The sequence below is a fragment of the Passer montanus genome, unplaced genomic scaffold (assembly GCF_014805655.1).
Source record: "Passer montanus isolate IOZ18808 unplaced genomic scaffold, ASM1480565v1 scaffold55, whole genome shotgun sequence".
Classification (NCBI taxonomy): Eukaryota; Metazoa; Chordata; class Aves; order Passeriformes; family Passeridae; genus Passer; species Passer montanus.
The window spans coordinates 4,590,446-4,602,695 of record NW_024370485.1 but is presented as its reverse complement, the minus strand read 5'-3'; the positions used below and the strand labels follow the sequence as shown (position 1 = coordinate 4,602,695).

Sequence of the window (12,250 nt, the reverse complement as noted above, 5' to 3'; positions counted from 1 at the left end):
CAAACCAACTGATTTGATTCGAGATCCTTATTTCCCCCAAAAGCACTCTCAGAGTGATTTGAACATGTGAAAAAAAGGCAGTTTAAACCACAATTGTTTCCCTGCCTTTGATAGAGTGGTCACTAGTCAATAGACATAAAATTCAGTGCCTCAGAGAGAGATGCTTTAGTTAATTAGTTACAATCAGTGTTGTGCTAAGAGACTGTGCTGCTGCTTGCCCATGTATTGCCTGGTAGTCTAACTTGCTGGCTTTGCTGATCCCATTCCACTTGTTGTGATAGATTCCTGTATCTGCCTTGTGAGGGAGTGCCCCAAACTAAATTGGTGCAGGGGGAATGATGAGAATCTTCCTCTTTGTCCTCCTCTGTCCTCTGGAAACCTGGGGGGCCAGGTGAGCCTACTTCACAGGTTTTGTTTTTCTGCTAACATGAAGTTTTCCAGGCCTAGCCTGGACTTAAAAAATTAATTTTGGTTGCACATTCTTTATGTTGTCTTTTAGCAATATTTTCCCCTTTTTTTCTTCACCCATATGCCCATTCACATCCTCCTGCAGTGCTTTTTCTGTTTTCTGTCTGCCTCCTTCCTCATTCCAAGGAGCTGGATTTCACTGCCCCTCTGACCAGAAGCGTGCAGCTTTTGGTGGCACCCTGCATGTTAATTTTTTGGGGCTGCAGGGTTTTGGCATCCTCCAAAGGCTGCTAAGTACGTAACTGTGGTCCTGGCTCAGCATGCCAGCTCTCATGATCGTGCTGAGATGGGCCAGCCTGATGCTGCCCACACCACCATCTTTGCAAAAACACGTCTCCTGCAGGCCTTTGTGGGCTTGTCTGCAGCCTGGGTATGTCACACCACACCAGGTAAACCACCAGGAAGAGTTCAGCCTGGTGATGAGTAACACCCAGAATCCTGTCCTAGCCACTGCTGTTTGCATATGTGAGGGTAAATGGAAGGGAAGACCAACCCAGCCTGCCTTTCAGTTTGCAGCTTGGGAGAGGCAGCTGAACAGCCTGGCATTCACCTGGCACTTGCTTTTTTCCAGGTGACCTGGTGTCTCGAGCGATGCACCACCTGCAGCCCCTCAATGCCAAGCAGCACGGGAACGGGACACCCATGCACCAGAAGCAGGGATCCTTCTACTGGGAGCCAGAGGCCCTGTACACCCTCTGCTACTTCATGCACTGTCCACAGATGGAGTGGGAAAACCCCAACGTGGAGCCCTCCAAAGTCACGCTGCAGACTGAGAGGTAAGAGCCTCTGCACGGTGCTTGGTGTTGTGGTGAGGATGTTTTGTTAATAAATGAGCCTGGCTGGCTAATTGCTAATTACAGCCTGTGTGCGAGAGGCTGCGGAGCAGTCTGCTTCGCTTTGGGATCACCTCCTTCAAATCCGCTTCTCTCCCCGAACTGCTGCGTGCCTGAACCAATATATATCAAAAGTGACACCCAGTGGCTACAGACAGCAAATTGGTTCCAGATGTGCTTGGGAGAGTTTTCCTTTTCCTTTCGTTGTTGCTCAGCTATTCTGTGTTTTGGAAAAGAAAATGAGAACTTCTATTTTTGGCCTAGCAGGTTTGGGTTTAAATGTGTTTTTTTTCCTCTGCGTGTTAATAGGGCTCAGCAGCTGTGAGTGGGGAAGTGGAAAATGAATAGAGTAGTGTGTAGGAAGGAGAAGTCATTAGAGATGCTGGGCTCCTGCCCCACTGAGTAATGGGGCACAGGAGTGACCTCAGGGCTGCCCTGGCCAGCGATGTGGCAAGTGCCAGCTCGTGTCCCTGCTCCAGGGATGGCAGGGCCAGGGAGATGTGACTCTGTCCCTGTCCTGGCTCAGGGTCTGATGTAAGGTGAGAAGGAGGGGTCTCTGAAGCTGGCAGGCTGGGTGGCCAGCCCAGGGGACAGATTGCTGACCAAGAAAATAAATCCATCTCCCATGAAAAGCCCAGCAAACCCTCTTTTAAAACATGTCTCCAGTTGTGTGCTGGGGCACACTCTGCTGCTTCCCTGCCACGTTCTCACCAGCCCTAAACCAGGCAGCCCCAGTACAGAGATGAGAGGAGTGGCTGGTGCTTAGAAAATGCTGCATATTAATTTTTAGGTATTGTGGTGATGCAAATGCAAGCTGGTTTGTCAGGCTGGGCTCCACATTTACATCCCAAAGTATGTATGGCAGTGTACATGTGAGCCAAACTCTGATCTGCACATATGGGGGAGCTTGGCTATTGTTGCAGGATGAGGTCTGCATCTCAAAAGCAGCATTTGAGGGTCTCATTATGCGTGTACTTGTAAATGGTATATAATACGATATCTTAATTGAAATACTTTTTTATTAGTTGCAGAAGAGCATACAAGATGAAATTCTGGCATTAATGATGTTACTGGGAATTTTGCCATTTGCCTTTGGATGGCATTTTGTTTCTTTTCAAGTTTGGGTCGTTCTGTGAGCATGTTGTTACTTTTTGTTCTGTTATTTCCAAAGTATGAAAAAAAAAACAGAAGGGAAATGACAAGAATACAGAATTTTCTCTATTTTTTAAGTTGTTTTTAATTTCATGATTTGTCATCCAGTCTTGCTATTTTGGAAGGCCTAACTCATGTCCAGGAGCGGTTAGTATGCACAAAAATTTTTTTTAAAAACTAGAATATACTCTCACCAGATCTGTAGTTCTCATCTGTGGGAATAATGCCACGGGAACCGGAGGAAATATAGGGTTGAATAAAGCTGAGCCTTTGGTTTTGTATGACTTCTTCAGACTTTGCTGTGCAAAAGTGAAAAAGGGCAGGGATATTTGGAAAATCACTCTCAGCATTTGCTTTAATAGATTTTCCTTTCTCTGAGGTTGCCTTAATACATGTGCTCTTCATTAGAGCACTAGAAATACTGATTATTTGAGGCGATTGTTGTTCCCTCTATTTTGAGCCCTCCGTCTGGCGGGGCAGCGAACGGCTGTGGCGAGGGCCAGAGCAAGTACTCGGTGTTATTGCCAAGAGCCTGTGGTCACCTCTGGAAGGAGCAGAAACATCTCCTGCTGCCTAATCAAACATGCATTAGGCCTTGGTGCAGGGCTGAGTGTGAGCCTGGACATTCCCATGGAGCTGAGCTCTGGAGTTTCACCAGCTGGATGGAACCACCCTGTGCTGCTCAGGAAGGAGAACAGTGAGGCTGACTTATCAGCAGTGCTCTGAGGAGCCTTCCTACCCATTTCCCATATTTTGTTTTTTTACAGGCAGTCATGCTTTGTGGCCCATGACTTATCTCTGGTGGTTTTGGTTTCCATGATGGGGTTTTGTGAGTTGCAGGGAGATGGGTTTGTTAAACATGACACTTTTACATGCAAAATATTTGCAAGATTTGTGACATATCTGTTGCTGTATTCACTCTCCAGCTGCAGCGATTGCTTTTATTTTGTAAGAAGCCCAGAAGGAAGCAAGAAGGTCCAGGCATCTTTCCCCATCCTTGGCCTCTCTGTGTCCCTGGTGGTGCAGAGAAGTCAGGACAGTGTGGATCTGGCTGTAGAGGCAGTATTTTCATGAAATAGGGGTTGTCCTTGGCTCTTTGTGAATCTAGCCTGGCTACTGTCTTGGCCCCCTCCTCCCTGACAGTGCAAGCCCAGGCTAGAGAGGATTGTGTGATGCAGCCAAAGAATTCTCCCAGCACTTGCAGGCCTTGATGGCAGCATGAGACCACTCTGTTCTTCCTACTCATCTCCAGCCCACCTGGATTTTGGCTCTGAATCAGGCTGAGCTACAAAGGCTGTACGTGTCCTCCTGTGCAGAGGCTGGATATGAGAGGGGAATCCAGTATGGTGGCTGCCTGGCTTAGCACTTTCCAGCTCAGAAAGCAGTACCTCCCTCAGAGCCTTGGGGGACGCATAAAAAGGGATTTTTACCTTTGAATAAATCTGGCACTTCATTTCTAGGGAGCATTTCTCTGTGCTTGCTCTTCATGGAGATAAAGAAATGAGAATGCAGTATGTTTTTAATAGTGTTTATCTTTACAGAAAATGAAAGGGAAAAATTATTATATAGTGAAACTCTTGTTGTGGGGGAGGAGTGGAGAGTGGCCAGAATTGCTTAGAAAACCTGGAAAATATTCCCCACTTCCTAAATGCTGACAAACCCAACCATAAGATGGATGTGTGATCCCCTCCCACCCCAAACTCATATTCCTTCAATTTGGCCACTTTGGCTGAGACACTGATTTTTTGGCACCGACACAAGCCAGTTCTGCTGACCCTGGATACCATGGCTCTTTTGTCAGGCATGGAGGTACAAGGAGAGGGTGGACCTCTTTGTGGGGTTCCCTTTCCCTATTGCACCCAGCTGGGATATGCTGGAGCTTTATATCTTGTGCTGGTGCTGCCTGCAAAAGCAGTGCTCCTCCAGTGCTTCCACCTGCAGGAGGCTGTGGATTATTTAGGTTTGTGATTCTTTTGCTTTCCTGAGAATTAAAAAAAAAAAAACAAACAAACAAAAAGAACTGAAGATGAGGGTACTGTTGTTAAGATTTCTTTCTTGCTGCTTCTGGCTTAATAAAAAGATCTGTCCCGTGGTTATGTTTGGCTTGTCAGCCCCTATAACGCTTCCAAAATTATTGCAAGTAATTTCTTAAGCACCGGAAAGTGCAGAATGTGTAGTTGCAGATTTGTGTGATGTTGTTTTTCCTTAAGTGGTTCCTTACCCACTTTTATCCACAGCTGTATTGACAAAGTCCTCATTACTTCCTAACTTGCCATATTCCCTATAAACAACTCATTGAGAAGCTGTGGCTCAGCAGCTCAGCCAGTCCAGAACCACCCATTAATTCTGCTCACAGGCAGCCAAGTCCCTCCTCCAGTGCTTCCTCTGCTGCTCCACCTTGGAGGAGCTTTGTGCCACCTGCCAGCTGTTAGCTTTTCTCCTCCAGTCTTAATTGAGTTGATGGATATGTGTCTTGTTTTAACCTTCTTTTCACTTTTCCTTAAGTATTATTCCCTGTGTGGGGAGCAGTCCCTTTGGAAGCTCCCATGGGCTGTTATTGGTTACTTTTCATCTTTCTGCCTGCCTTGGACACTCACATGGACACAGAGAAAAATATATATGTTCCCTGCACATGCATACACCTGCAAATTTTAGACTGTGGTAATTCATGATTAATGGAAAAGGTTTGGGTCACCGCAGTTTTGTTTCATGCTTTGGGTAGCTATTGGTGTAGCTGGCTAATTAATGTGATGCAGCCCCTCTAATGAGAGGAGTGTTGCAAGCTATTAAAATATTTTTAAAAAAATTTGAAATCTTTGAGAGCATTTTTGTAACTGCTACAGCCATATGTGTAGTACAGATTATACCTATAGAAAAATTTCAGTAAGAGAACTAGGGAAAAGTGTCCCTGGTTTAAATTATTATGTTGTACAGACTCCCTGGCTAGGGCAGTCTTCAGCAAAGAGCAGAAGAGAGTGGAGAGAGTGGTGAGGAATTCTAATGAAAAACAAGTAAAGCATTGGGAATATGGGAGCCCTGCAGTGAAACCTGAATGAACCTGTATATACAGAAGGGATTACACGTGCTTGGTGTGCCAGTATGCCATTGCCCCATGTAACCCTATCTATTTTTATCCACTCTTTGGTTGGAAACTTCACATAGTAAAGCTGTAGCCTTGCTGAAGTCAAAATTGAGAGCAGGGCTGGTTTCACTTGGAACCACTGAAAAGAAATCCCAGTGCATCCTTACCTAAGTCCTCTAGATTTGCATGCTAAATATCATACTTCCCATTTCCTAGAAATCCCTTCATCAATGTTATTGGAGCTGCCTGCAGCGTGTGAGATGGCACATGTTACAAGAAATAGTTCAGGCTTTCTTTGTAGCTCAGCTGTTGCACGGCAATATCCTTGCTGGGCTGGGTCTGTATTCTGCATCTAATTGATCAAGCTGGACTCCTGCTGTCCATGGGACGGCCATAGGATTTTTTAAATAGAGGAAAATTCATGCAGCCCTGTGAGAACTGTGTGGTATCCAGGCTGTTCTGTGCTGCACTCTGAATGCTGTGTGTCCTCAGGGATTTATGCCATTGCCAGTGGTGTCAAATCCGATGTCCAAACTGCCAGTGAAATATTTGCCTTTTGTGGTTGCTGGCTGAGTCATCACTTTGACTCAGTTGTGTTTCAAGTCTTGGCCATTAATGTTTTTAATGCAGGAGAGGTAACAGGGACAGCTCATTCCAGCCCTGGATGTGGGTTCAAAACCCATGATTTGCAGATACCCATTTGTGGACTCTGGAGCCACCAGTGTCTTGGTGCACAAAAGCCAAAGAATAAATCCTCCTTCTGCCTAGGCAGGTCTCATGAGGCTCATGTGAGAGCAGGGAGGTTTGGTCCTTCAGCCTGAACAAGATGCAGACCTTGCTGCTTAGGTCACCCTTAGCTGGGCTTCTGGGGTGGCAGAGTAGCTGCATGAACTCACATGGAGCATCAGCTGGCACTGCTGAGTTTCTGGGAAGGACTGGGACTGGCAGCTTTTTGAAGGCATCAAAAAATATTTGCTCTTTCTGAAGACAAGTAGCTTATGGTGTAAATATAAATGAGTTTTGCAGGCCAGAAACCATCTGAAATACGTGCTCTACATTGGAAAAAACCCATGCTTTTCTATCTTTCAGTAATGCTAAAAATGGACTAGCATTGCATATATATTTTCATCATATGTTCCTAGTGAAAACTTAAGTTCCTAGTCAGAACTTAAGATGCTTTTCAATTAATATATTGGGATTTTCTTTAAAAACCACCCATGAAAACATAAACAAACCAAACAAATATAAAGAGCTTTTTACAATGTTAAAGTTGCTGACTCACATCTGCAAGAAAAAACATCTTCCTATCTTTTTCTATAAAGACTTTTTCATGTAAAAATACAGCCTTATGCTTCAGAAAAGCATCTTTAACTTTTACTTGGTAGCTTTTGCAAATTTAAACAGCAGCAACCTCTGTGTACCAATTTGCCTGTTGTATCCATAAAGGTTGGCAGTCAGCAATCCTTGGCTGGAGTGAGAGAAGAAACTCCACACCTACAGCACCATCACCCTCCTCAGTAGCCAAAGGATCCTGCAAACGTGTCTTCTGAAGCAATTGTAGCAATTGAACTGAGTTAAAGCAAGGTCAGGGCTTTCAGCTGTGTCCCCTTCACAGCTGCGGAAGCTGAGGCAGGGGCAACAGGAGATAGCTGTGGGAATTCCAATAGGATTGTGCTTCGGGGATTTCTCTCTTCCCATTGTGTCTATAAAGCCAGTCCTCTTCCTAAAGTTTGCTGGGGCAAGAGCGCTGTCGGTGTCTGGAGAAGAGCAGTGTGAAGTGCCCCTGGAGATAAAGAGACTGTTCTGCTGCACTTGAAATGATGATTTTTTTCCTTGGAGCACTCTGACTGTCTGGGAATCTCTCATGTGCACTGCTGAGCTCTGGGATGCTGTAGGCTCTGCTGGGAACAAGGGGCTGGTGGCCCATCCAGGGTTTGTAAGCCTGTGTTAGGAGCATTCAAAGGTGATGAGTGTTCTTACTCTCTGTAGGGGAGAGGGAGCAGCTGGTGAGGGGAAATCTGCTGGAAATCAAGGAGAGAGTGGTCATATGTAGTAGACTTGCTCTAGGCAGAAGGGGGACTGTGAAGCTGGTCAGCAGTCAGCAGGGATTCTGCACCCTGCAAAGATGGTAGGAACTGTGAAAAACCAGGGCCAGGGATTATTTGGAGCTGGAATTTGTCAGAGTGCTGGCCCTAGTGCTTTGCAAATCTGGCATTGCAGCAGCTGGTGTCCAGACAGGAGCTTCATCCATCTTCTCACAGACCCATGCAAAAATAATGAAGCATCCTATTGCATTTTACGGTGCACAATTTCTCACGGTCTTCCACCTGACAATTTCTCCTGTTTACGTACAGGTAGAGTGGTACCATAACAATAATAACAGTACTACTACTACTGCTAATAATAATGGAAAAGCCTGAGTTATTGCATATGCATGACAGGATTTTTAATACCTCTGTGTGCCAGCAGGCGAGGGAGGGGGAGTGGTGGGCAGCCCAGGAAGGCTGTGTGTGGCTCTGGAGGGAGTGCAGGCTTTAGGGAACCCCTCATATGATTACATTTAGGCTCCCCCCCATAACATCTGCTTCTCTGATGAGTCACTCTGTAATTCAGAGTGCTCTGGAGACATCAGCCCCACAAAACCGAGATAAGTTTGAGGTCTGATAGGGTGGGGAGGGGTTGTTTGCCCCACTCTAGAGGGAGGGTGCTGCAGGGAGCTGCAGTGTGTGAAGGCAGGGGGGAGAAGGACTTCTGGCAGCCAGCACAGGGAGGACTTGTCCCTTGTGGGGCAGTGCCAGCAGGGTGTTGCTACCTGCAGATGGCTTCAAGGCACAGGAGCTTATGGGACCTTGTTCAAAAATAGATGTGAGAGGCGTGCTGGTTGGCAGGAGGGAGCAGGAGAGGATGCTGCAGGGAAGAGGAACCAGAGATGTGAGGGCTGGTGGGGCACTCATAATTGTCTTTTCTGATGAAATAGGAGAAGGCACACCCCAAGAGGAGCCAGCTGCCCCCTTGCCAAGGGCAGGGGGACAGGGCCCAGAAGGGTGCAACCCTTTGGGGATGTGCTTTGTGTTGGCCTCCCCAGCTCTTGTGTGTGGGATGTGAGTTGCTCTATGCAGAGACCTCTCCCTGCATCCTCATCTGGCATGTTTTTCCATTTAGATGTGAGCTCAGGAAAACACAAGTGTGTGCCAAAAAGCTTTTTTTTTTCTTTTCTTTTTTTTAAGTCCATGCTTAGCTTTAAACTGCATGGAATTAGAGGATGGAAGCATGCATTTAAAGTTAAGCACAGGTACAGAGAAGGGCTGGAGGAGGAATTCAGAGCACTCACTCACCTGCAGCCCAGCTAAGGTGCTTGTGCAGCAGCTGAGCTGCTCCTGATTTCCCACATCTTTCAGGCAGAATCAAGCTGAGCACCATGGTTAGATTAGTTTAATTAAGGCATGTGCTTCCAAAGCATGTAACTAGGTGACTTACGTGCTCTGTGTCTGCTCTGGAACACAAAATTACTGGATTCTCCTGGTTGGTACCTGCCCTTGTACCAGAGATAAATCAGTGTATGTGCCAGTGATGTGATGCATTTGGCTAACCCATTTTCACACAGTGCTGTTTGAAAAGTGAAATATTTCTTGCTGATGTCACATTGTCTTGTGGATTATCACACCCTTATAACTCTGTGTTCCTCTTTCCTCTTTGGCACACAAGCAGCATTTAAAAGAAAAAGCCCAGCCCTTCACATGGTGCACAGATTCTTGGAGGGTATTTTTAACCTATTGCACTCAGCCATATTTGGTTCTCTTCTCAAAATACAAATTTCCTGACATGCTGAGATATGCAGTGATGATTTTTTTTCCCTTGGAAAAAGGAATGTAATATGTTGTGAGCAAACTCCATATCATTATCTAGGGACTGAAATTGGACTTTATAGAAAATTTCCCTGCTTCTGCAGAACACTGATTCCCTTTCCTCTTGGGATTTATTGCACCACATAGCCATGCTCATTTCTATTTCTCTGTTGAAATATGCAAGACTGGGAAAGGAAAAAAAAAAAAAGCAATTTTATAGTGCAATTATCTGAGTTCCTGTAAATAGTTTTATTTGCTCTGCTCCTTACTGTGGTGGGACAGACTTTTGAGTTTCTGTCCTGCACAAGAGGAGGAAAAAGTGTGAACCTCTGAGCCCCCTGTTCAGCCCCAGCTCTCCACTTCTCTGTTTGCCCAGAAGATGTTACAGGAAGGCCCTGTACAAGCCTGTCTCCATTTCTCTGACCCAAACTGTGTTCACTCATGCAAAACATAACCTTGAATTGAGTTTTTCTTCAATTGTATTCCTAGAACCAAGTTATATCTGTAACTACATGCAATTTTACAGTGTGATTTGCATCTTCCCTTCTGCTGTCTGCTCAGCAAGTGATGAAAAACTCTCACTGATCACTTGTTCCCAGGTATTTTGTGCCTAAAAGAGGGTCCCTTCTGCTCTGAAGATGACCTGGGAAGCAGTCACCTTCCAGGAACAAATACATCCCTGCTACCCCCCTTTTCCTCCTGTAGCTCCCACCACTCCATGACAAATGAGCTGGGCTAGGAAATTGTTTTGTGTGAGCTGTGGGAGATGATCTTCTGTCCTTATCTGCCTCCTTATGTAGGAGGACCTCCTGGCAGGTCTGGGGAGAGCAGAAGCCTTAGAAACAAATGCAGCGTGGTCTTGAGGTGACGGTGATGTGTTGGAATAGAAAAACTATGCAAGTGGCAACTCAGCCAAAGATGTCATATTTCAAAAAGAGGTTGTTCATTTACGTGCCTGTGAGATTTGGGAACCCAGCGTCCTAGGGAGAGTCAGTGGCCTCAGGGCTTCTCTGTCCTTCAGCACTTCTGAAGGCTCTCATCCCCCCTCGAGAATATTAATATCAGAGCTATGTAAAGCCAAGTCCTCAGAAAGGGAAATAAATGCATAAAGAGCTATAAATAGGAAAAGAATATTCCAGAGTCAACATCTTCTTAAATAATTTTTCTCAGGGTATAACTTTTTGAGGTAAAGTTGTACATTTAAAATGTAAAATATTTGCCTACTCTGCAGCTAATGCAGGCTTTTTTTCACCCCTTCCTCCATGAAAAGGGACCTTAGAAGGAAAGGCAAGCAAGAGACTTGCTTACATTTAAAATGTAAAATATTTGCCTACTCTGCAGCTAATGCAGGCTTTTTTTCCCCCTTCCTCCATGAAAAGGGACCGCAGAAGGAAAGGCAAGCAAGAGACTTGCAGTGACCTTCAAGGTGTTCAGCTGCAGTTACTTTATTAGTTTTCCTCTGAAACACGACTTGAAGCTATGGTTTTTATTTGTGGTTTGGCATCTTTCTCTTGGTTCCCAAATAATTCCTAGCATAGATGGAGTGAACTGTGTGCTGCATGCTTCATCTCCAGCTTGGGCAGCTCTTGCTGGGACATGGGGCTGTCCAGGTATTGTAGAGTGAAGGACCATGTCTCTGATAGTGCTCAGACTTTGTGAGGCTGGGCTCAGAATCCCAACATTCACTTTTCTGGGGACACTTTTGTATGTTTTGGCAGAACAGCTGGCACCCGAAGGTGTAGCAGTTTGATACTGCTAAAGGTGAGACCAAGCACTCTGGTTTCTGATTTCTGACCCTGCTCACAGCTAACCTTCACACTGGCTGCAAAATCCCCCACTTCAGCACTGAGCACCAGGTGCCATTGCATCGGCAGGAGATGCTGGAGACTGCCTGGGGCATTCCCTCTCCATCCTTGGCATCTCAGTGTTGGGGCATCCCTTCTCCCTGCCCAGGTCTGTTCTTCTGTCCCTCTCTTGCAAAGAGAACCCAGGCCTGTGCATCAGCCGGAGCGGGACGTGGTCCAGTGCCAGGCTCCTGTCCTCTTTTTGGGATTGCACATGTGAAGGATGGGAGGAGGACTTGCCAGTCGGGAGGACTCGCAGAGCCCCATGGATGAGCACGGCTCATAAATCCCACTCTCCAAACAGTCCTGCCCTGGAGACAGGATGAGACATCTTGATTTAGACCTATTTGAAAATTGCTGAGCTGGTTTGCTCTCCCGTTCTTTCCTTACCCTTGCTCCCTTCTCTCTGTGTGTATTTATATTCTCACACACGTGCACACACCCGCACCCCCTGCTCCCTGCTCCTCTCTACCTGCCGTGGTGATGCTGCCGTGTGCCTTGGCCCTGACGTGTGTGTCTCCGCAGGCCGTTCATCGTGCTGCCTCCCCTGATGGAGTGGATTCGGGTGGCGGTGGCTCACGCGGGGCACCGGCGCAGCTTCTCGGTGGACAGCGATGACGTGCGCCAGGCGGCCCGGCTCCTGCTGCCGGGAGTTGACTGCGAGCCCCGACAGCTGAAGTAAGTCGGCGGGATGCAGATCGGCTGCTTTGTGCGGATTGTGGTGTCTCTCTTTCCTGGGGAGCGGCGGGCGGGCGGGCGCAGGGCTCTGTTGTTGCCTGGGAGGCGCAGGGATGCTCCGGTGCTCGCCGTGTGTGTCGCAAAATCAGCTCCCGGTGTTTGCTCTCATCCGTGGATGAGCTGGTTGCATGGTAATGGGTGCCTGACTATCTCACAGCTCGATCGAGCCCGTAATCTGCTCATCAGAGCTTACAGGGTGGTGGTTTGGGGTTTTTTTTCCCCCCTCTTCCTATTAGGTTTTGCTTGCTAATGAGGGGCTGAAACCTTCTGCTAATTGTCTGATTCATG

The 12,250-nt window shown here is 46.7% G+C and overlaps 1 protein-coding gene across 3 annotated transcripts in view; it reads left to right on the top strand.

Moving 5' to 3' along the window:
- BTBD11 (BTB domain containing 11) overlaps window positions 1-12,250 on the top strand; it is a 167,380-nt gene that overhangs the window by 105,626 nt on the left and 49,504 nt on the right. For all 3 annotated transcript variants that reach the window (XM_039725565.1, XM_039725566.1, XM_039725564.1), the window contains exons 3-4: window positions 1,040-1,244; window positions 11,750-11,902. In XM_039725565.1, the coding sequence (XP_039581499.1) occupies window positions 1,040-1,244; window positions 11,750-11,902 (358 nt within the window). The remainder of the gene's footprint in view (window positions 1-1,039; window positions 1,245-11,749; window positions 11,903-12,250) is intronic.